The 26,422-nt window shown below is 37.5% G+C and overlaps 1 protein-coding gene across 1 annotated transcript in view; it reads right to left on the bottom strand.

Moving 5' to 3' along the window:
* Nucleotides 1-1,485: 1,485 nt before the first annotated feature.
* Nucleotides 1,486-26,422, bottom strand: part of POLQ (DNA polymerase theta) — a 102,097-nt gene continuing 77,160 nt past the window's right edge. Inside the window, exons 23-30 of the mRNA XM_052643303.1 lie at nt 25,818-25,944; nt 25,083-25,204; nt 22,420-22,604; nt 17,548-17,659; nt 11,644-11,768; nt 4,558-4,711; nt 2,112-2,227; nt 1,486-1,599 (exon numbers count right to left, since the gene is read on the bottom strand). Coding sequence (XP_052499263.1) covers nt 1,486-1,599; nt 2,112-2,227; nt 4,558-4,711; nt 11,644-11,768; nt 17,548-17,659; nt 22,420-22,604; nt 25,083-25,204; nt 25,818-25,944 — 1,055 coding nt within the window. The remainder of the gene's footprint in view (nt 1,600-2,111; nt 2,228-4,557; nt 4,712-11,643; nt 11,769-17,547; nt 17,660-22,419; nt 22,605-25,082; nt 25,205-25,817; nt 25,945-26,422) is intronic.

Raw genomic sequence — 26,422 nt, forward strand, 5'->3', positions numbered from 1 at the left:
ATGTCAATTGATATCTGAATTGTGTTGCAGGGACACTAGTGTGATTTAAGTAAGCCAGGGAAACTGGAATTTTTCCATAACTCAATCTCGCAAAGCAAGGAGTGCCGGTTTTTTAAGTTCAGCTGATAGGTCAAAAAGGATGAAGAAAACGCATGTAACCACAAACGCAAAGCCATGACTGCAGAAAATGAGGTGGACGTGACCTATACACCTCCACTCATATTTGAAGAACACTGATGTAGCTTTTCTAAGAAACATGGTACAGGTAAACATGGAAAAAACTCAAGAAATAATGATGTAACTTTCCTCTTACCTCTGTCTTCTGCCCACTTCCCCAACCATCAAAATGTCTGAGGATCATGTGCACTAATATCCAACTACTAATAATGTATTACATTTTGCTTATAAAGCAACTGAATTTAAAAATTGAGATTAACAAACATAAAAGAGCCCTTTGATAACTGATTGAGAATATAATAAACACTTACTGTTACATAGACATTGTTGAGCAAATTATAAAATAAGAGGATACACAAGCTTCTGAAGCTTAGACCAAACACAATTTTAAAAACTGAACTGCTGGTATAAAGTCTGAAATAAATTAATTTTATTAACAGCAAAAGAAAAAAAGTTGGTTATTCAGCTCTGACTGGGATTATAAAGTACAATCTTTTATGAGTATTCTCACCATGCACAGAGAAAGAGGCAATAAGGGACTGATTAGAGGAAGTGTTTCCCTTCTCTGGCAGTGTTATTTTACAATGCAATATAAACATACGATCTTACAGATCAGAACACTTCTTGGAGAGGTGTAGCTTGTAACTTGTTTTATAATACCTAAGTATTAGAAATACATTCATTGTATGAATTGGAAAAGGAAAAGGAAGAAGAAATGGCAGTTCATGAAAATCCATACCTAGACTACATCCATATCAAATCTTACCACATTATAGAATTCTTAATTTACTTGCCAATGCTGTTTTAAAATACTACTTCAGTAGTCTTATACTCGTATTGGATGAAAATCATATACATCACCTAACCCTGGTGGTTTATGTTAAACCAAATCCTTATCTGCCTCTAGCTCCTGCTGTATCACAAGTGTCTGAATCCTGGTTGGGATGAAAACGCCCCCGAGGCAGAAATGTTTCTTCATGCTCAACCAGGCAGATTAGATCCAAAGCGCTAAGTACATAATTTCAAGCATGTGTTCTGAAACTGTTTAAAGCCACAGTAAACTATAAAAGGCAGTTTCACAGATACTCTTTTTGAGAGTGAATATAAACATTAAACTCGATATTTTGCCTCGAGTAGTTTTTTTACATTATAGAGGATTAAACTCTGATACACATTTTGAAACTCTCACTATAAAATTACTATCCTAAATTCATCAAGACTTGAGGGGGTTTCTATTTTCATAAAGTAGGTGAAAGGGCAATCTCTGTTCTTTCCTTGTGATTTTACCTATACCAGGTTTCCCTACAATCACACATCAAAGTCCTTCAGCTCCCCCCAGCTGGCACCTATCTTCACTTTCACTTTCAGTTTCACAGACAGTTTTATGGCACTTTCCATTTCATTCTTGACAATCTGAGCTACCTACAAAAAATAAAATAAAAAAGAGGTTAACAAAGAAAACAAAACTAAAAAAAGAAAAAAAAAAAAAACAAAAAAGAAGGAAGAAGGAAGAAAAAAAAAAGGGGGTTAACAAACTCTGTACAAAGAATCTTTGCCAGCCCACCCACTGAGGTGGTAAGGCAGTCAGGAGCTCTTCACTCTAAGCCAGAAAAGAGCCAGCATCCCACACTAGTCTGCACTGAGGAACTGGAGCTCTGCCAGGTTTACTAGAATGCTCAGAACTTTGAAAACCGTAGGGAAAGACTCCAAATTCTCATCTAACTTCTCACAGACAAAAATATTCCTGCATCAGGAATTTCTTTTAAAATGGGTTTAAAGCTGAGCACTCTGAGCTCCTTCTCTGCCCTTATGTGAAATTTCTACTTTTCTATAGCCATCCTGGGGCTAGAGAATGGTTCCAGAAATCTCATGTATCTTAGCCTGACCTAGTATCTTAGCTCTCTGCAGAATGCACACAAACACTGCAAAAATACCTGAACAACATCTTCTTCTGCCACTTCATATAAGAGTTCATCATGGAGCTGAAGGATAAAGAAGCCTCCTCTGATGGGGCAGAACATCCCTTGCAGTTTTTTCTTTGGCAACCATCCTAATCCATGAAAAAAGCAGCAAAACTGATCAGTAAGTAGGTCACTGGGCTTTGGGAAAGTTTTTTTAAAAGAGAGATTTAAGAAATCTTGAGCAATTATAATTAAGAGAGTAAAACACATAAAATTTGGAACTATCAAGAAAAGAACTACTTGTTGGTTGCCACCTAGCCCACCTATCAGGTAAATTCAAATCTCCACAGACTTCCTCCCAGAAATGAGAACTCTAGCAAAGACGTCAATAAATGGAGTTGACTGACACTCCCTGAAGATGTCTTTTTCTGGCCAGAGTGTCATCATGGTAAAACTGGTCCCCAGTTGGACCACACACTCTAGACTAGGAATTCTAAACCCAGTGTCCAATTGTGGACTTCAGAGAACATACAAATTCCTGTAGAGACGATCTATACATTTTCAGCAGGTTCTCAAAAGAACTCATGAATACAAAAATGGTTAAAAATCTAGACTTAGTCACTATTTCCTAATTAGTGGGCCAAGTGGTTTAGATTATGCCCCTCTGATCACCAAAATAAGCTTCAACATTAATACTTTTGGAGTAATACCCTTTCATCGTTTGCCCATTTCTCAGAGCAGTCCTTCCTTTCTGCCATCCAAATTTCCTTATTCTTCAGGAGAGCACAGAAACCATCTCCTTCAGTATCTGGTACTTCCCTCAGAGAACTCTAACTCCCACTACCTGCAGCCCAAATTTTCTCAGAGGTGGCTCTCACAGGGTAAGACAGCAAAGGCAGATGATGCATGACAAGCTGCTTCCATACCAGGGCTGCAAAGGCTGTGCATGTTTGCCAGTTCTGCTTAAATCTGATCTGCCCCACTGGACTCCACTTTTCTTGCATCACTGGCTGTCTGGATGGGTTAGGTTTTCTGCATTCTGATCACTCTACCTTTGTCCTTTTTGATTTCCCTTGGTTACTTCAGCTTCTGACACAGAATGCCATGATCCTCCTGTTCCCTGTGAGGTCAGCTTTCTCAGGCTCAGCTTCCTTTGATGTCCCTCACCTACTATTGCCTTTAACTCAGCATTACACAATGAAGTCATCCTTAATGACATTACCACATTGTCTTCCACTGATTCTAAAGCTTGATACTATCTATACCTTCATTTGGACACTGCATCATTCTGCTGTGAAAAGTCATGTAACTATTTCACAGTCACATATCATATCTTCCATTCTTTAACAGATTTAAAATTCAAACACAGGTTGATAACTTTCCTCCTAAATTCTCCAAAGCACACAGTACAATGTTATTCCCCCAAATAAGTTTTGACCGTATATTCTTTCCACAAATTCAAAAGTGTGAATGTGTGCATGTGTTCAAGGAAGGTCATGAACAGGAAACATGTTCCTTCTTTTGAATATCAATTGACTATAAATTTATAGTTTATTTCTGAAAAGTTTAACTACTTCGTTTTATATACACACATACATATATATATATAAATACACACACATATGCATACATACATGCATGTATTTTTTTTAAGGTTTCTATATAGGGACTTACAGTGCTAAAACCAGGATAACTGGTCACCCTTACTGTACACTTATGAGAAAAGAAGCCTAAAAAAGGAAAATAACCTCTGAGTGTTATTAAGAGAATAATTTGACTTTGCAGATGCTTTGAAAGGGTCTCAGGGATCATCTTTGGTCCACAGACCACACCTTAAATTAAAAAAGTGTCTCCAGGGAACTCCAAGGAGTATTTTCCTTTTATGATCTCCTTCTCTCATAAGTGTACAGTACGGTAAGATGACCAATTATCCTGATTTTAGCAGTGGAAGTCCCACATCATGGGAAACCATCAGTCTCCCACAAACTGGGACATTTATCATCCTAGACTCTACAGAGGGTTTTCCATTCCAGAGGTTATAGATCAGGAAATACTGCTACAAATTGAATGCAAAAATATATAACAGAATCTATCCTCTCTTAAGCCAGACACTAAAGAGATTTTCAGAAAAGCAAAATAAAGCCACTCATTACCAATTTTTTTTGTTCTGAAAAAAATGTCATTATTTTCATAAAAACTATGTTACTTGTGTTAACACATGGTGGGTTTATTATTATTTGTAACTGTTAATAAATATTTTTAAATTATCAGTTTTAATTTCTAATATGGTATATATTGGTAGATATAATGAACGTAAACAAAAACTTTTGAGATTCTTAATAATTCTAAGACTGTGAAGACATCAGGAGACCAAAATGTTTACAAACTGTTGAGAAATCAATGTAAGTAATCTTCCCTTTTCTTTTCTGATGTAATTAGTCTCAACATGTTATAACAGGGGGCACATTTATGAACAAACCTGTTCTGTCACTTTGGAGCAAACTCTCTCGATGACCATGGGATTTGAAGGTTGAGTGGAAGGTCTCTAACTGCTTCTGAATATTAACTGTGGCTATTTTGACAATATCAGCCGCCGAACCTTGGACTCTTGTGTTGATAGCCTGACGCTCAGCCTATGAAAAACAACAATTAACAGGTACTCCATCAGAAACACCAACATACTTTCATAACTGCTTTTAGTGTCCACAGATTAGTGCTCACATGTGCAACAAGACTGGAAATCTGGAACAGATGTAACCCAGGACATCAACTATAAGCTTCATCCTAAGATTAATAACTAGAATGATCCAGGGCCCTAGATTCTGGGCTGTCATTCACATGAGGACAGACTAAACAGAAGAAGAAGATCAGATTGCTGTAGTCTAGGCTTCAACACTCAGTTAGGAAGAAAAAACTACATTACACTTAAAATGTATCTATTAAGTTCAAAATTATTTTTAAAAATATTTTATCAATGTTCTAAACTTCACCTTAAAGAATCTATTCCTCAAAATACAATTCCTCTTAATCCTAAATAGACATAATTGGAATACCATTCTTTGTGATATGAGCTGGAATGTTTCAAGTACATCCCCCACATCAGTGGCCTCTTAGTCCTACCTAGAGTTTGGCCACAGCAAGCCTGCAGCCCTCTGGTATGAATCAGAGCTTTTTATGGGCTGCTGGGGCTAGTAGTTAGCTGCTGGTGAAAATGCAGGTCCTAAATCCCAAGGTATTAAGTTAGAACTTCCCTGAAACTACTGCTGCCATGAGCTTCTTGGCAGGCAACCACAGTTGCTAAAAGTGATCATCCTGGGGCTACAGGAACTGGGATGTAGGTCAATATTCAAGGTGTAATTGGTCTATGATTACCACTCCTGTTGTCCCCAAGGGGCTCAGAAGATGGGAAGGGACTACTCACTGGAGGGATCTATGTAACTTGAGAGGTGTTCTCTAGTTGCCTGTCACCTGGGCTACATCCAACTCCAAGTATATTAAATACTGGTTAAAGAGATAGACTTTAAAAAAAATTAATAACTAGTTTTGTCAAATGCTGATGAATCCATCCTAAACACACTCAGCTGTCACTGTTTTAAGAGTGACTGAATTTCAAAGTTCTACTGATTACTCCCTTTCTTAAAACCATATGCCTTTGAGTAGCAGATTGTTATCATTGTTACAACTTGCTACCTTTCTCTGTGAAGTCCTGAGCCTCCATCCATTGCCATGTGATTCAAAGTGTTTTACACTCTCACGGACTTAACTTGTTTTGGCCAATAAAATGTTAGCAAAACTTAAATATGGCACATGTAAGGAGATCTGGAAGCTATCTAACACCATCAGAACAAAGGGTTTATTCCAGATAGGGACTTTTCTTCATTTTGAATTTTAGAATGAAGAAAATACAGAACACAGCCACAGTTAACCCAGAACCAAACTGTAACATGAATTAAAAATAAAGCTTCTTATTATAAGTCACTGAAATTCAGGGCTTGTTTTTACTGTGACATAAGCAAAGAAAACCAAAATATATACCTCATTCTCATGATACTATATTCCCCTGAGACTATTCCAAAATAAGAAAACTTGACAGTCTCAGCTTTGTGTCCCACAGTCTCAGTCCCTTCCCATCACCAGTGCATTTTCACATACATAAAAATACATAGCTTTCTGATAATGGGAGATTACGTCATTAGGACCAACCCTCCCACTGATGATAACCAGAAGAGCTTGTCAGAAAATGCCTCTTTGAAAGAATCAGACAGGAAAAAGGAAGTGAAGAATTACAGAACCTAAAAAACTAGGAGAGAAATGAAACCAAGGAGGTGACCCTAGCTATGGAGGTCACCCTTTTTCCCAGGGAAATCAACAGATTCCTGAAGAGGCAGCTGAGAGGATAAAAAGCTGAGCAGAACTTGATGGTCTTGAGGAGTGATAACAAACATTTGGGTTCACAGCCCAACAAGTAGGAGGAAGCCTGGTAAAGAGACAGTACAATTGTTTTTATAGAAAACTAAGAAACGCAAAAGTCAGTAGGAAGAGACTATAGTAACACAAGTATGAGATGTATTAACTACATGCTATTATCAGACTTATTAGACTATAAAATGATCATGCTATCAAGAAAATAAAAGACAAAACTGAATATTTCGGCACAGAATCAAACACTCATAAGAGCAAAATAAAAACTCTACCACCAAAAATATTAAAATAACATAACTTAAAGCACTTAAACAGTGCTTTCTCTGTATGTGTGCAGTGGGGAGATAGTACTGACTTGGAAAGAGCATAAAAAGGCCTTCTGGGGTGCTGGAAAAGTTCTAGATCATTCTGAACTTAAAAGCTCAACAGCTGCAAATTAGGCAACTTAAAGATAAACTGGAAGAAAATATCCATTATCGATCATGATGAAATATAGAGATGGAAAATACCAACCAGAGGATATGAAAAAGGAGGAATTAAAGACAAGTTTTAAAATTTTGTATTAAAAGTTCCAGAAAGAGAGAAGAGATTTCAATGAAACAATGATTGAAGAAGAAATGGCTAAGAATTTTCCAAAATCAACAAAAGATCTCAAGGTACAGATTCAAGAAGTCCTAATGCACACCAAAAAGGATCAATTAACACACATCCACACACAAAGGCACATGAGGTGAGAAAAAAAAAACACAAACTTAAGTATATCACAGAATACCTGCTGGAAACCACAAGGAAAGAAAAATACTGTATTGAAAGCAACGTAGAAAAAAAAAAAGGCAGATTACATTTAAAGAAGAAACAGACCAGGGTGGGCCAGTTGGAGCCTACAGGTCAAGTCTGGCCTATCAGTTGCTTCTGTAAGTGAGGTTTTCCTGGAAGACTGTGTCTATGACTGCATCTGCACTAGTAAAGTAGAGCTGAGTAGTTGTGACGGAGACTGTATGGCCTACAAGTACATATATAAGAGAGCTAACTTTTTCTGACACAGCACTATTAAAAACCTAAAGGGAAGTTCTACTTACTGGTAAAATGTTTAAAATTTCCCTCTGAGATCTGAAAAGTGGCAAAGATGTTCACTATCACTAATTCTATTCAACACTGTACTAGCTAGTAAGTCAAGCAAAAGTTAAAAAAAGAATAAGACTTGGAAAGGCGGTTAAAAAACTATTTTAGGGAGAGATAGATTATAACTGTGCAGACAGAATACCTGAAAGTATCTACAGATAACATTTTGGAATTAACAAGTAATATGTGCAAGGTTTCTAGACAAGAAAACAATAAAGACAATTATCTTTCTATACTAGCAGCAAAGGGTTAAAAAATGTAAAAAGAGAAGGAAAAGAATTGTTAAAGATACCATTCACAAGAGTATTAAAATTTGCAAATATCTAGCTATAAATTTAATAAAAACCTTGCAAGATCTCTTCCCCAAAACTAGACATCACATTGAGAGAATTTTAGAAGACCTAAGTAAATGGGCATATATAACTTGTTAAGCCTTTGACTGTGTGGATCACAATAAACTGTGGAAAATTCTGAGAGAGATGGGAATACCAGACCATCTGACCTGCCTCTTGAGAAATCTGTATGCAGGTCAGGAAGCAACAGTTAGAACTGGACATGGAACAACAGACGGGTTCCAAATAGGAAAGGGAGTACGTCAAGGCTGGATATTGTCACCCTGCTTATTTAACTTCTATGCAGAGTACATCATGAGAAACCCTGGGCTGGATGAAACACAAGCTGGAATCAAGACTGCCGGGAGAAATATCAATCACCTCAGATATGCAGATGACACCACCCTTATGGCAGAAAGTGAAGAGGAGCTAAAAAGCCTCTTGATGAAAGTGAAAGAGGAGAGCGAAAAAGTTGGCTTAAAGCTCAACATTCAGAAAACGAAGATCATGGCATCCAGTCCCATCACTTCATGGGAAATAGATGGGGAAACAGTAGAAACAGTGTCAGACTTTTTTTGGGGGGGCTCCAAAATCACTGCAGATGGTGACTGCAGCCATGAAATTAAAAGACACTTACTCCTTCGAAGAAAAGTTATGACCAACCTAGATAGCATATTCAAAAGCAGAGACATTACTTTGCCGACTAAGGTCCATCTAGTCAAGGCTATGGGTTTTCCTGTGGTCATGTATGGATGTGACAGTTGGACTGTGAAGAAGGCTGAGCGCCGAAGAATTGATGCTTTTGAACTGTGGTGTTGGAGAAGACTCTTGAGAGTCCCTTGGATTGCAAGGAGATCCAACCAGTCCATTCTGAAGGAGATCAACCCTGGGATTTCTTTGGAAGGAACGATGCTAAAGCTGAAGCTCCGGCACTTTGGCCACCTCATGCGAAGAGCTGACTCATTGGAAAAGACTCTAATGCTGGGGGGGATTGGGGGCAGGAGGAGAAGGGGACAACCGAGGATGAGATGGCTGGATGGCATCACGGACTCGACGGACGTGAGTCTGAGTGAACTCCGGGAGGTGGTGATGGACAGGGAGGCCTGGCGTGCTGCAATTCATGGGGTCGCAGAGTCGGACACGACTGAGCGACTGAACTGAACATGTTTATCAACTGGAAAACTCAAATTTATAAATATGTCTCTTTATCCCATCTTGATCTATGAACTCAAAGCAAATGCAATTAAAAAATCCCAACAGGGTTTTGTGTTTGTATGGAAATTCACAAGCTGCTTCTATAATTTATATGAAAATGCAGAAAATCCAAGAATAGGCAAATATTCTTGGGGGGTCAGGCAGGGGGAAAAAAGCAAGTTGTGAAAACCTACTTTACCATATATCAAAACATCTTATAAAGTAGCTGTATAACTAAGGCAGTATGGAGGCTTAATTGCTCAGTCGTGTCCGCCTCTCTGTGACCCCCTGGACTGAAGCCGGTCAGGCTCCTCTGTCCACGGGATTCTCCACGCAAGAAGAGTGGAATGGGTTGCCATCTCCTCCTCTAGGAGATCTTCCCAACCCAGGGACTGAATCCACTTCTCTTGCATCTCCTGCATTGGCAGGCAGATTCTTTACCACTGTGCCACCTGGGAAGACAATATGGCAGTGCTTAGAGGATGAGTAAATACAAAATACCAAAACAATGTGTCCAGAAACTGACACATCCATACTTGTAGATTTAATTTTTGGCAAAGGTGACTCTGCAGAGCAGGGGTGAGGTGGGTGAGGTGGGGGAGGAAACAGTCTTTTCAATAACAGCTTGTACAACTGTATATCCATAGGGGTAGGGAGAAATCTTGACCCTAAATTTTGCTAAATGCGTAACAATCAATTCCCAGTTGACTGTAGATATAAATTTAAAAGTCAGAACCAAAAACTTCTATAGAATTGACACTGGGGTAGAGAAACCTTTCTTAAATAGATCATAGAAAGCACTACAATAATACAACCAACTGATAAAGCCATGTAAGCAAGACTCATATCTGGAATATAAATGTAAAAGTGAAAGTGAAAGTGAAGTCACTCAGTCGTGTCCGACTCTTTGCGACCCTATGGACTGTAGCCTACCAAGCTCATCAGTCCATGGGATTCTCCAGGCAAGAATACTGGAGTGGGTTGTCATTTCCTTCCCCAGGGGATCTTCCCAAACCAGCGATCAAACAAGGGTCTCCTGCATTGCAGACAGACGCTTTACCCTCTGAGCCACCAGGGAAGTCCCTTAAAAATGTAAGGACTCTCATAAATCAATTAAAGGACAGCCAACTCAAAAACAAAAAGACTTGCACAGGTGCTTCACAAAATTTATCCAAGTGGCCAATAAATATATAAAAAATGAAGTTCAACATCACTAGTCATCAGGGAAAAAGCAAATTAAAAGCACAATGACGTGTCAAGATTCCAGGTACCAGAATGGCTAAAATCAAAAAGACCAATGATTTCAAGTAATAAACTGCCTTTAAAAACGTTCCAATAGCTGATTTCATGTAACCAGTAGAAAATTATCTATGCCCAAGTGACAACTCAAATTCTCCACTTCTATCAGATTGGCCTTTAGCCAACCCTTACCCAAACTTTTATTCATTTGTGATTATCTTTTTTTCTCATGCCCAGCAATCTAACCTTTAGTCTTCAGGTATCTGTTCAAGTCCTACTCCTCCAGGAGCCTAGATCATTGACTACAGGTATATGTGTTTGCTTTATCTCTTCCAATATATTTTAAGACTTACCTTCCCTAGTGCATCAACTACAGTGCATATAGTTGTAAATATGGTAAAAGTCTGGGAAATATCTGAGGTCTCGTATGTGGATATATGGGAACCGAGAGAGTAAAGAAGTAACAAAAACCCAACTATTCCTCCATAGTTCCTAAGAGCATTATTGCTCTGAGAGGATGTAGCTCAAGACAGAAGTTTAGCAATTTGGGGGTTGGATATTTTCATTACATACAATGTGTAGTGGGCAATGACACATGAAAGTATGGGGTAAGGGCAAAATACAACCAGTTAAAATAGGAAGCTCTGGACTATAACAGAAACTTAAATGCTAAAATACATAGAATACTTTTATGGATCCCGATGATTTCACAAAGAGATTTTAGTCATAATTAGAGTAAGTATCATCAATAAATCTTTTAAATGATATTAAAAATAGCTTTTTAAAATATTTTGGGTATCCTAGTAACCTCTGATGATCCAGTATTTTTTAAATAAATAAACAAAAGGATTGAACAAAAAAATACCACAGTTCAATGACTGGCTAATCTTTGAAGACAGTGGCAATCTGGTGTGATATGACAAATTAATATATGATATCTGAAACAAAGAACAATTAGCAAATGTGAGAGTTAAGTGTATATATAACTTATTACCAAAGTTAATAAATAACTGCCTTACTAAAACAGAACACCTTAAATTGGAATATTATTAAGTGAACCCATATTTACATTAATCTCCTAAAATCAGTGGTCAGCAAATACTGGCATATACCATCACTTCAGAAGTCCTTAATGAAACAGAAGATCCAATTCATATGCTAGTCTCCAAAAGAGACATTAGCAGGGTTCAGTCTTTGCTACAAAAGTATATGTCATTAAAATATTAAGTTAAAAATCCAGAGAAATTTCAACATACATGAGCTTTATGATAAGGGTCGTTGTCTTTGATTCCTGGTAAATATCTACGCCTTCCCAAAATGGTCTGAACAAATCCATCTCTTTTACAGTTCTTCACGGTCTCTCTCATGAAATGACTAATCCCTACAAAGAAAATAAAGAAATAATTACAATCAACATCCATCCTTTATCTCACTCACTAGTTTCAATACAGTGAAACATATCAAAACTTGACAATGATTAACACTAACATCACAGCATCAAAATTTTGCATGTAAACCTTTTCTTTTCACTTTTTCTTCCAGTTCTACTGAGAATTAACTGACATACACCATTGTGCAGCATGACAGCTTGCTTTACATGTATTTCAAAAAGTGCTTGCTTAGACGGCACATATACATATACTGTGAAATGATTACCACAATAGGTTTAATTAACACTCATCATCTCATATAGCCTTTAAACTTAGAAACTAAAAGGACTTTAGAAATGACTTTAATTTCTTTGTTTTTTAACCACCACCACCAACAAAAAATACAAAACTCTAGAATGACAGACCAAGTACTAAAACCTAGGTGGTTTTATTATAGGACCTTAAGACTATTCCATGCTACTTTTCACAAGGTTCTGTTCTTTGATCACATTAATCCTCTTTCACTCTGATTTTACAATTTCCAGGCTTGGGTTTCCCTAGTGGCTCAGACAGTAAAGAATCTGTGTGCAATGCAGGAAACCCAAGTTCAATTCCTGGGATGGGAAGAGCCCTTGGAGAAGGGAATGGCTACCCACTCCAGTATTCTTGCCTGGAGAATCCCATGGACAGAGGAGCCTGGCAGGCTACAGTCCATGGGGTTGCAAAGAGCTGAACATGACCGAGCAACTTACACTTTCACTTTTCAGACTTAATACATTCCAACAGCTCCTTGTTACCATCTATGCTACAATTCAAATAGGACCTAACTGAAACTAATGCATGAGTTATAACATTTCATTAGAAACATATACAATTCCTTAAAATTAAAAGACTATTCCCTATGCCAGAATTCATTCTTTGCTACATAGGTTCATTTTTAGGTCTTCAAATCCTTTTCTCCAGGTAGGCCAATCTCCCCGTTGCTCACTGAGCTAGAAAAGTTCTTCTCTTCTGAAATATTCTATTTCTATACTCTTTAAAATTCCTTCAGTTATAGAGAATGCCAGTCTACCTTAATTCTCATGTGCTCTTTCTGCTTTCTCTCAGCTCTGCTCATCCTAAGTAATAAACACTAATGCTTCCCAATTAAAACCCCTCTTTTAAAGATCTCTGTTGTGTGGGTAGCACAGACTGTGGCTGACAGGAAGGTGAGAAAACCCATCAAGTGAAGATGTTGGTGGTATCTGACCACTAGCATAGCAATTTCAGAAAGCAATCAGGTTCTCATCTTCTTCTCTAGAAGAATTACTGTGATACAGCTGAAAGAGCAAAGAAAAGGATGAGATTTAAAAGACTGCACCTCTACGAATTCTTTTACCTGACTCCTGCAGGAGGTCTTCAAATATTCAGACTGCAAGAACTACTTTAAAAAGCAATGAATGCTGAGGTATATACAATAAGCACTTTAATAAATGTATATACCTTTGCAAAACCACTACAAGATACAAAACATTTTAACCAACTTCACAGCCAGCTCCCCATTATCAGCCTCAAACACTCATGGACCTACTTTAATACACCTTATCTTTTTCATGTTTTTAAATTTCATAAAAATTGAATTTCACTGTATGTTCTCACTTAAGTCTGCCTTCTCTTGCTAAGTAGCATTCCACTACAGAGACATACCAAAATTTGCTTATCCATAATCCTGCTGACAGATAATTTGTTCCTGTTAAAATGGAGACAGTAGGCTCAAAATGAAGTCACTTAGGCTAAACCCTATGTCATCAAACCAAGACTTAATACCTAACCTGACTGCAGTCTCAATACCCCCAGAAGTAAAATCTTTAACCATTCAATCTGGAATTACATGGTCAGCTTTAGTGAAGTTATCTGTCCAATAGGCCCTTAGGAGGGTGACCTTGCCTGAAACAATATTACATTCTTTGCCAATAATTTCCTTCATCTGCCCACCCCATTTCTACCTTTAAAAAACTTTTTTACAACTCAGTGAAGTTCCTTTTTATTGCTAGATGGGATGTTGCTCAATTCATGAATCATGGAATAAAACCAATTTGATCTTTAAATTTACTCAGTTGTTAAAGAGAAATGAAGTAATAGATACAGAGAACAAACAGGTTGTTGCCCGGGATGGGGTTGGGGGGAGAATGGGGAGGAGAGAAACAGGTGTAGGAGATTAAGAGGCACAAACGTTCAGTTACAAGATACAAGTATGAAATGTTATTGAATTAAATAATTCAATAATTAGTTATTGAATACAGTCAATACCTATTTAATATCTTTGCATGGTGATAGATGGGCAACTAGAATTATCATGGTGACCATTCAAAATGTGTAGAACTATCAAATCACTGCTGTATACCAGGAACTAACATAGTTTGTAGGTCAATTATATTTCAAAAACCAACTCATAGAAAAAGAGATTTAGATTTATGGCTATAAGAGGTGGGAAGTAGGAGAAGGAACAGGTGAAGGTGGTCAAAGATGGAAACATCCAGTTATAAATAAATACTAGGAATGAAATGTACAACACAATAAAGCTAATTAATACTGCAGAATGTTATATATGAAAACTGTTAAGAGAGCAAATACTGAGATTGTTACCACAAGGAGAAAATCTTTGCTTCTATTTCTGTAATGTCGTATCAATATGAAAAGACAGTTGCTCACTAAATCTATGCGGTAATCATTTCAGGATGTATTTAAATCAAATGATCATGCTGTACACATTAAATTTATAAAGTGCTGTGTATCAATTACAGCTCAATAAAACTGAGGAAATTTTAATTTATTCACTTGGATTTTTGTTGTTTAACATTTCCAGTCTTTGGCTGTTATAAATAAAACTTCTATAACATTCACATACAAGTCTTTCCTAGGACGTATGTTTTCATTTTTCTTGAGAAAATATCCAATAGTAGAACTGCAGAATCATACAGTTAAAGGTATGTTTAACTTCAAATGAAAGAGCCTTACTGTTTTCCAAAGTGATTGTACCATTTTACAACCAGTCAGCAATGTAAAAGAGACACAATTTTAAAAAATGTTAGCACTCTAATGTTTCTGTAATAGTATCTCTTTGTGGTTTTAATTTGTTTTTCCCTGAAGACTAATGATGATAACACTTGATGTAGTTATTAAAATATTTTTTTGTGTGAAGTGTATGTTCAAATCTTTCAAACTTTATTTTATGCATTATTTACCTTCTTAGTTGTCAGATTTCTTTATATATTCTGACACCAGTCCTCTGTTAGATAATATGAACTGTAAATATTTCCTCTCAGTCCATCACCTGCCTTGTATTTTCTTAATGGTACCTTTTATCAGTATTTATGTTTTATTGTTAATTCAGTACTATCATTACCTAAGAAACTGGTGTCTACCTCAATGTCCACAAAGCTCCTCTCCCTGTCCTATCAAGTTAATTTTTGAATACAATATGAGACAAAAGTAGAAGTTCATCTTTTTTCCATACTGGTATCCAGCTGTTCTAGCACTTGTTTGACAATACCATCTTTCCTCCATTGAATTAACCACAGCAACTCTGCTGAAAATCAATTCACCGTGTACACATAGACATATTTCTGGATACTCTTGTGTTTCGTTGTTCCCTAAAACTACCCTGAAGCCAATTCTTGATTACTGTTGTTTAAAATAAATTTTGAAACCAAGGAGAGTAAGAACTCAACACTGTACCTTTCCCTGCCAAACTTATTCTAGTTATTCCAGACCCTCTGAATTTCCATGTAAGTTTGGAATCAGCTTCTCAAATTCGACACAAAGTCTAATGATATTTGACTAGGAATGCACTGAATCTATACAAAAATTTACAGAACTGTCATCATAACAATATGGTGCCTTCTAGTAAACTAACATGGTAAACCTCACATTTACTTAAGTATTCTTCAATTTCTCTCAAACCCCAAAGGATTACTTTTGGGTTCTCAATAAACTCTTGCACATACTCTATTATTATATCCTAAGTATTTCATGTTTTTGATGTTGCTGTAAATGGTTTTATTTTTACTTCATTCACTGTTTATTGATAGTATACAAAAATAACTTCCTGTGCTAAACTTAGTTATTTGTTCTAGTAGTTGCTTTTGTAGAATTCACATTCTTTTCTATGTACAAGATAATGTCAAGTGAATAAGGCTTCTTTTTGGGGACTGGGGACAGAGTTGATTACAAAGGGACATAAAAGAGCTTTTTGAGATGACGGGGGAATGACTCTGTATCTTAGTTGTAGCATCGATTACATGACTGTGAGCATCTATCAAAATTCATAGAACTCAAAATTCAGAGGTGAATTTTACTGTATACAAATTACCTCAATATACTGCTAAAAGAAGAGAGAATTTAAAATGATGATATTCAAACTGCTCTATAAAAGCAGTTGTTCTGTCTTCAGTTCAGTCGCTCAGTCGTGTCCAACTCTTTGAGACCCCATAAATCGCAGCCTCCCTGTCCATCACCAGGCCTCCTTGTCCATCACCATCTCCCAGAGTTCACTCAGACTCACGTCCGTCGAGTCCGTGATGCCATCCAGCCATCTCATCCTCGGATGTCCCCTTCTCCTCCTGCCCCCAATCCCTCCCAGCATCAGTCTTCTCCAATGAGTCAGCTCTTCGCATGAGGTGGCCAAAGTGCCGGAGCTTCAGCTTTAGCATCATTCCTTCCAAAGAAATCCCAGGGTTGATCTCCTTCAGAATGGATTGGTTGGATCTCCTTGCAATCCAAGGGACTCTCAAGAGTCTTCTCCAACACCACAGTTCAAAAGCATCAATTCTTCGGTGCTCAGCCTTCTTCACAGTCCAACTCTCACATCCATACATGACCACAGGAAAATCCATAGCCTTGACTAGATGGACCTTAGTCGGCAAAGTAATGTCTCTGCTTTTGAATATACTATCTAGGTTGGTCATAACTTTTCTTCCAAGGAATAAGCGTCTTTTAATTTCATGGCTGCAGTCACCATCTTCAGTGATATTGGAGCCCCCCAAAAATGAAGTCTGACACTGTTTCTACTGTTTCCCCATCTATTTCCCATGAAGTGATGGGACCGGATGCCATGATCTTAGTTTTCTGAATGTTGAGCTTTAAGCCAACTTTTTCGCTCTCCTCTTTTACTTTCATCAAGAGGCTTTTTAGCTCCTCTTCACTTTCTGCCATAAGGGTGGTGTCATCTGCATATCTGAGGTTATTGATATTTCTCCCGGCAATCTCTGTCTTAGTTTATGGTATTTTAATCAATGGTTTACTGTTTCAGTAGTAGCAGTAGTAGTAGTGTTAGTCGCTCAGTTGTGTCCGACTCTGCAACCCCATGGACTGTGGCCCGCCAGGCTCCTCTGTCCATGGGATTCTCCAGGCAAGAATATTGGAGTGGATTGCCATTCCTTCCTCCAGAGGATCTTCCCAACCCAGGGCTCGAACCCAGGTCTCCTGCGCTGCAGGGAGATTCTTTACTGTCTGAGCTACAGGGAAGATCTTGAAGCATAGGACAATTCCTAGATTTTTAAGATTTCCACAGTGACACAGCAGTATATATATCAACTGCATTTTGCTATTCCATTTCTGTCCCTACTTTTATGAAAAACTTACATCTTTGTAAATAATGATAAGTAAAGTTACCGATGTTTAATTAATAATGCTTGATGAAAACTTCTGTCAATAGAAAATTCTATAATACAAGTTTTAAAAAATATAATATGGAAACAGAGTTGAGAAGAATAGTATCTAGAAGATAATTAACACTCAGTACTTCCTTACCCGGGTATCTGGATTTGAAGGAGTCAATGTAGCAAGCAGCATCATTTTCTTTAATACCCATCTGCTCTCCCAAAGACTTAGCTCCCATTCCATAAATGATTCCATAGCAAATCTGAAAGGAACTCATCACACTCAGTACATAAATTACAGTTAAAAACCACATAAAATGCAAACCTAAGAAGTTCATTAGGATAGAAATTTGGTAAATTTTTCATAGTAAGTCAAAGGAAGGACTAGATTTGCTTTGATGAGTTAGATCCATAGAAGCTGATATCCAGTGAATGCCTCTTATGCCTTTTAGCAATACATTTTGAGGTGGGGAAGAAGAAAAGAAGGGGCAGAATATGAATGAGTATGAGTGTGTGTGTGTGTCTGTGTGTGTTAAAAAAACAATGTTAGTGATTTAAAAGGGAAGATTTATTTTTGGCTATCATTTTTCCAGAAGTCTTCAAGGCAGCCTCCAAATCCTCATAATACTTCATTAACTGCTGCTTATGGAGAAGGGAATGGCAACCCACTTTGGTATTCTTGCCTGGAGAATTTCATGGACAGAGGAGCCTAGTGGGCTACAGTCCCATGGAGTCAACTAACACTACTACTACTACTACTACTACTACTAGTACTAATACTACTACTGGCTTCCCTCAAGGCTTTTCTGACACCCGTACAGTGGGGACAAAGACATGTACTGTCGGAGAGAAGAGCCAATTCTGATTCCATGATGGATCTATTTGATTTTACCCTTTGTTTTTCATTACTTTTGTTACTATAATCATACATAATAACCTGCCAGGGACATGTCCCTCTGCCTGAAGAAATTAATACATCCCCTCCCTAAAGGCCTGCCTCAGGGAACCTTGTTGCTCTGCTTGAAGATATTAATACATTCCCTCCTTGAGGCTGGCCATTCCTGGGGATATTTGCAAGATAATGGTCTTTACTTCAACTCCTCCTCTTCTCTGTTCTATAAAAGAACCTGGGATCCAGACCCCCACCAAGATGGTTATTTTGAGACATTAGTCTGCCATCTTCTAGGTCAACCAGCTTTCTGAATAAAATCATATTCATTACCTCAAAAAAAAAAAAAAAAAAAAAAACTGCTGCTTAAGGAAATGCCTAGAAGTCAGAAAAGAGAAGCGTTATAAACATTGCTCTCCTCACCTTTGAATAGGACTACAAAAGCAGAAAGAATAGGTTATTAGGGTTCATAATAGGGAGGATGTCTTTGGAAATAAATATCTTCTTCATCTCACAGCCACCTGAAATCCCACAATTGCAGAATTCATTTGGGTTAAACACAAACTCTTCAGAAAATTTTGAGAGTAGTGTAGGAAAATGGTCTAAACAGGTCAAAAAACAAACTAATTTAATAATAAGTATTGCCTGGGTTCAAATCCTAGTTCCACTGTTTAAAAGAGGCCTTGCACAAGCTACCTCGTATCTCCATTTCTTCAAGTAGAGAATGAGGATAGTGCCAACTACAAATTGGTACTTGCCAAGTGCATTGCCAACAACTGAACAAGGGTGTTTGCCACCTGCCCCTATGGAAATTAAAGCCTGTGTTGCTACAGCTGTCAACATCCCTTGAGAGAGTTCAAGGTAGAGTGAGGCATTCTGTGCTCCAGCAAATCTGGTGGGACAGGTCTTTAGATAGTTAGATGTTTTTAGGAACAGACTTTAAGAATTGATGCTTCTGAACTGTGGTGTTGGAGAAGACTCTTGAGAGTCCCTTGGACTGCAAGGAGGTCCAACCAGTCCATCCTAAAGGAGATCAGTCCTGGGTGTTCATTGGAAGGACTGATGCTAAAGCTGACATTCCAACACTTTAGCCACCTCATGCAAAGAGGTGACTCATTGGAAAAGACCCTGATGCTGGGAGGGATTGGGGGCAGGAGGAGAAGGGAACGACAGAGGATGAGATGGCTGGATGGCATCACCAACTCGATGGATATGAGTTTGAGTGAACTCTAGGAGTTGGTGATGGACAGAGAGGCCTGGGAGGCTGCGATTCATGGGGTCGCAGAGTCGGACATGACTGAATGACTGAACTGAACTGAACTTTATGATCTCAATCTTTGCATCTCCCCATATCTAGAAAAGCACTAAATCCCTTCATGGTGACATACCCTAGTAACTAGCAGAAAACCTTTTGTGTAAAATGAGTGCTTAACGGTATTGAACTCCACCTTCACCGAGAACTTACATATTGACATTCCTCCCACTACCTATTTGAAGCAGTCTCTCAGAGCTCTCTGAGGTGCCGCCTCCTGGGTGGCAGTCCTCATTTTGCCCCAAATAAAAACTTAACTCACAACTCTCCAAGTTGTGAATCTGTTTTTAGTTGACAATAGTAACACCTACATCAGGAGATTGTTAGGACTGTGCTAAGGAGCTTCAGTTGTGTCCAACTCTGCGATCCTATAGACATAGCCCACCAGGTCCCTCTCCGTAGGATTCTCCAGGCAAAAATACTGGAGTGGGTTGCCATGCCCTCCTCCAGGGTGTTAAGATTAGATGAGTTATTATACACATACGTTTAGGATACCATCTGACACAAAGCAAGTTCTGTATAAATATTGGTAAATAAATTTAAAAAGAAAAATTGCGAAAAAAAGGATTATCAAAATTTCAGAATACTTTTTCTTTATTTTTTTTAATTTTATTTTTTTTTTTAATTTTTATTTTTACTTTATTTTACTTTACAATACTGTATTGGTTTTGCCATACCTTGACATGAATCCACCACGGGTGTACATGCGATCCCAAACATGAACCCCCCTCCCACCTCCCTCCCCACAACATCCTTCTGGGTCATCCCCGTGCACCAGCCCCAAGCATGCTGTATCCTGCATCAGACATAGACTGGCGATTTGATTCTTACATGATAGTATACATGTTTCAATGCCATTCTCCCAAATCATCCCACCCTCTCCCTCTCCCTCTGAGTCCAAAAGTCCGCTATACACATCTGTGTCTTTTTTGCTGTCTTGCATACAGGGTCATCATTGCCATCTTTCTAAATTCCATATATATGTGTTAGTATACTGTATTGGTGTTTTTCTTTCTGGCTTACTTAGAATGGTTTTATTCCCTCCTGTTTTCTTTTTAGTCTTTTTACACTTTCTAACTCAGATATCACTTAGATGATAACCTTGGCAATGCTGAGATCTGGATTAGATGGTTGAGTGCCTGGTGATTCAAGAAAAAAAAAAATGCTATAGGATAAATACTATTAAATCATACAAGAACTTACTAAATAGAGGCAGCCATTTAGCATCAGTGTATGCATGTTTAGATAATGGAGTCAGAATGTCTAAGTTCTGGTATTCTAAACTTATCCTGGCTCTACCACTGATAGCTATGTTAAGCAAACTACTATTAATAGCATAACTCCAGAAAGAATGAAGTGATGGAGCCAAAACAAAAACAACATCCAGTTGTGGATGTGACTGGTGATGGATGTAAAGTCCAATGATGTAAAGAGCAATACTACATAGGAATCTGGAATGTTAGGTTCACGAATCAAGGTAAATTGGAAATGATCAAACAGGAGATGGAAAGAGTGAACATCGACATTTTAGGAATCAGTGAACTAAAATGGACTTGAATGGGTGAATTTAACTCAGATGATCATTGTATCTACTACTGTGGACAAGAATCTCTTAGAAGAAATGGACTACCCATCATAGTCAACAAAAGAGTCCGAAATGCAATACTTGGATGCAGTCTCAAAAACAGCAGAATGATCTGTTTGTTTCCAAGGTAAATCATTCAATATCACAGTAATCCAAGTCTATGCCCCAACCAGTTATGCTGAAGAAACTGAAGTTGAACAGTTCTATGAAGACCTACAAGACCTTCTAGAACTAACACCCAAAAAAGATGTCCTTTTCATTATAGGGGACTGGAATGCAAAAGTAGGAAGTCAAGAAACACCTGGAGTAATGGGCAAATTTGGCCTTGGAGTACAGAATAAAGCAGGTCAAAGGCTAATAGAGGTTTGCAAACAGAACTCACTGGTCATAGCAAATACCCTCTTCCAACAACACAAGACAAGACTCTACACATGGACATCAACAGATGGTCAATAACAAAATCAGATTGATTATATTCTTTGCAGCCAAAGATGGAGAAGCTCTATACAGTCAGCAAAAACAAGACCCAGAGCTGACTAGAGCTTAGATCATGAACTCCTTATTGCCAAATTCAGACTGAAATTGAAAAAAGTAGGGAAAACCACCAGAGTTCCCACAGGTCACGTGGTAAGGAAGTATGGTGTTAATTCAGGCTAGGAAATAGTGTGAATGTGGTCTTTCATTTCCCTGTGCCCGCCAGTCAAACAGGAACAGGAACTACTAGGCTTACCTGAATGGTCCAAGGGCAGTATGAAATTTCACAAGCAGATCAGCCAACCACTAATAGTCTCAATATACTAAAAAGCTAATAGTTATTGACTATAATCCACAGTTCAGCAATATATATTCTTCAAAAAACATTCAGAGAGCACCTTTCTATAAAAAGCACCATGGCTCAAAGTGTGTGAATACAGAGAGACAAATATACATGCGCTTACAGGCTAGAGATTTAAAACATACACACACACACAAACAATCTACCGTCACCACCACCAAAATATCACTAATGCATATGGCCTTCCCAATACTAAGTAGCTTCAGACTAAGTCTATTGGATTCTTTACATTGACTCTACAAAGGAATATATGAATATCATGAGACAGGCTCAGATGAATGTCATGAAAAATCCAAACAGGGAGAAATATTTCTCAAATGCAAATGATTGAGGCAGTTTAAAAACTTTTTGCATCAGTAAAAATTTTCTCCATTTATGTTAAGTATATTCACTAAAGATTACCTGTTTTGCTTGCTGCCTCAGATTATCCCCAACAGACTCTGGCTCAATCATCTTCCATTCAGCTGCAATACTCCTGAAAACATCAGTTCCAGTGTTCAGCACTTGAATGAGACGATGATCGTGGGATAAATGAGCCAAGATCCTCAGCTCAAGTTGAGAATAATCAGCAGCTAATATTAAACCACCTGAAACAAATGATTTTAGAAAAGTTGGCACCAAGACAAAACCAAGTTTTTTAGTATTGAGCAGGATGACAGAAATTCAATTCCAACAAAGAACCTTAAGATCATGCATCCAAAAGCTAAAATCTTGCTCTTAATTTGACTCAGTTCAGTTCTGTAACACGTAAAAATTTTTTTCTGCTTAGCTTTCAAAGGTATGTAATATATATAAAGCCACCTTTGACCTCTGCCCCTCAACCACTGTGGTAGTGCTTTCCTCAGTGTTCCTGTAACACTGACATAATATAAATGTCAGAGAGGTTCTTTCATGCCTCCCCCACATAACACTTAGCCATTAGGGACAGGATACTTAATCTTCCTTTGCATTCTATAGAAACACACAGCTCCTGGTACCTAACAGGTCAGAACAAATGGATGTTAACTGAATGAATGAATGAGTGAATAAAGAAACTGGTTCCTAATGTGTGCGCATCTTAAGGGAGCAGCAAAGTCGTTCAACAAAAAACAAGTCAGGTGGTCTGTATGTTCAGAAGAGTTATTAAGGGAATTCAAATTATTTATTTATGGACTAGACATTTATCATGGCAAAAAACAAAATAAAGAAAAGCCAGGTTAAAGAAAAATTAGAAAAATATTTGCAACTGATACCACAAAGGACTCATTGCTATATTACAAAAAAGAGGTGCAATCAAGAACAAAATATAAACGAGCAGTTCACAGAAATAAAAACAAAAGAACCTTAAACATATTAAAGAATGCTTAATTGCACTGACAAAAAAGAAATGCAAATTAAATCTATAAAAAGAAAGAATTTTTTTCTACTTATATTGCAAAAATCCAGAAGTTGGACAGCACATTCTGTGGCAAGGCTGCAGAGAAAGAAACATTCATATATTGTTACTGGGAAGTAAATGGTTAATTGTGCCCCCCCCCCCAAAATAACTACATAGCAAGTTTATAATAGTCATAGGAGTTAAACCTATTACAAGAAAAGGGAAATGGAAAAAACATCCATAATGTAAATTATGGATGAAGTGGTATAAAATTATTTGAAGCTAGTCTGTGTGTGATGCATATTGTAAACTCCAAAGTATCTAAGATACAGAATTTAAAAGAAATAAAGCAATAATAAAAAGTCATTTATAGTTTTTAAAAAAGAATAAAGAACAGATAGAAAAAAATACAAACGACAAGACAACAGACTTAAATCCAACCATACATCAACACTTACTCTAGATAGTTAACTAAATACTGTATTCAACTGGCAGAGATTTTCAGGTTAAATCCATATACATTTAAATTACCTTAATTTTTTTTTTACCTTAATTTTTAAATTTTAAACAAAAGCAATATAAAATACTTTGTGTTAAACACAATCTTATTACTTAAATAAGAATACATACTATGAAATATTATTCAGCCTTATAAAAGAAAAATCTGACACAAATGCTATAACATGAATAAACCTTGAAGACATGCTAAGTGAAATAAGCCTGGCACAAAAGTACAAATATTATATGATATCACTTATATGAAGTATAGAAAATGGTCAAATTCTAGATAGAATGGTGGTTGCCATGGGCTGTGGGAGTTAGGGAGCAGAGTTATATTTAATGGGTACAGAGTTCCAGTTGAGGAAAATGAAAAGTTCTGGAGATGAATGGTGGTAATGGTTGCACCACAACATGAATGTACTTAATACCACATAACTGAATACTTTAACACAGTTACAATACTAAAATGCTGGTAATTCATACTTAAAAAGCAAAACTGAAAACTGTCAAATGGCAATAACACTATCATAGACATGATTTTACCCTTAGAATATAAACTTCTGACAGAACTAAATAAATTCAGCTGGTTAACTGCACTCACCCAGACCTGCCAGATGGCAAAAGATAAAAGAGCAAATATGTGTACTAATAGGGCTGATGCTTTGGGAGTTAGATCATGACTTAAAAAGGTTTTGATGATGAGTGCTGAGGAGAGGTCAGACAGAAGTGAGACAGCCTTGGGGGCTATCCCATGCAACAGGAGGCAGCAGTGGGGAGAAAGGCTGAAGAAGCAAAAGAGCAAAACAAGTTAAAGAGAGACCAAAAAAGAGTGCCATTGGAAGTCAAGGGAGGAGAAACACTGAGCAAACAGGGTTGACAGAATGATAAATGCTGTAGGGAAGTCAAAGATGAGGACTAACAAAATGCACTGGATTCTACAAAAAGGTTGACAAAGACAGAGGAGAACATTTCAGCAGGATGCTGAGCAAACGCCCCAGAAGTTTCCCACACAGCAGATCATGAAGACAATTATGAGTGACTGTTACAAATCCAGCAATACAAAAGGGAAAAATAGACTCCACCAAAGAGAGGAAAGGAGGAGGAAACAATGCATTCTTCTGAGTCTTATTCATAATTCGCTTTATCAGTGCTTTGAAAACCATTCCCACAGCAATAACAAGCTCAAAATCATCATCAGTCACCTGACCTGTGAAAGGCACAAAGGCATGTCGCATGCTAACCGAGAAGGGCATTCCTCTGTCTGAGGCTCTCTCTTCCATCTTTGTCTGGCGCCCGGTGTTCATGCCACAGCCCTTCTTTTTTCCTCCTCTGTTGGTGCAAAAAACATCCATGAGTTGGACATGAGGTAGACTCAAACATATGAAAAGGGTCTGAGCTTTTCAGTAAGTCATTATTTCCATCTAAGAAATGTAAAGGCCTTATTTGAAATCCACTTTAAAGCTTAATAAAGATACCAGACCTTGTTCAGCAAACATTCAATTGAACAGGATATAAGCTATTTTTCTGTAATAACCTTTCCCACAAACTGCTTCACTCAACTCAATAAATCTCATTGTGCTTTTTCTTCCTTTTGTGAGCATATGGAGATGTCAGGAAGGGAGATATTTCAGACATTGCTAAACTTGTCCCTTTAATATCTAACAAAGAAGCATACAGTGCTGGTTGGTATAATTAGGGACCCAGGATTTCAGCTTTTTACTGCCATCTAATTTCTTCATAGACAGACTCAGGATTTGAAATGGGTAGTGCTCGAAATAGTGTATGCCTAGAATGGAAAATTAAACTAATTTCATTATTTTACCCAATAGGCTGTTTTTGAGCCATTCATATTCCCAAAAGTATACTAAAACAAATAAAGACATTTGAGCCATTCATATTCCCAAAAGTATATTAACACAAATGAAGACAAATAAGCGTCTACCTGCCCATAGGAAGTAGGCCTTTGCCTAGAGCTTGGGAAGGTGGGCTTTCCTCTACTGCTGTTGGCATTTTTATCTCAAAATCTCTTGGTACATTCTGAATATTTGGCTCTATAAAGGTTATTCGTCCTAAAATTAAGCAGAATGAAGACATAAAATTAGAGGGGTAAGGGAGGAGGGGAAATCTGACATTTATTTTAACATAAATACTATTTCTGAATTATCCTAAAATGCATGCTCTATTATTTTTAAACTAAAGAACAATCTCGATGTAAGTAAATATATGAATCAGCTATAATACAGTGTTTTATATTAACTTCTACAGAAACAATCCCATGATAAGAAGTAATATGATAAATCATACTATTTCCGCACTAAAACAAGTACCAGAAGTTAGCACCATGAAACACTAGCAGTTAACTAATGAGTAAAAGGCAAAACAAATGGATCTTAGGAGAAATGACTGTCAAAGACTTTAAAAGCCAGGAATGCACAAGACACAGAAAGATTTGAAGCAGAAGAGCAACTGAGTCCTGAACAGGGACAACTGGGGCCACAGGAGTCAGCCAATGCAGGAGACAGAACAGCAGTGAAGGATGGTGAGTAC

This window comes from Budorcas taxicolor, chromosome 1 (genome assembly GCF_023091745.1).
Source record: "Budorcas taxicolor isolate Tak-1 chromosome 1, Takin1.1, whole genome shotgun sequence".
NCBI classification, from domain to species: Eukaryota; Metazoa; Chordata; class Mammalia; order Artiodactyla; family Bovidae; genus Budorcas; species Budorcas taxicolor.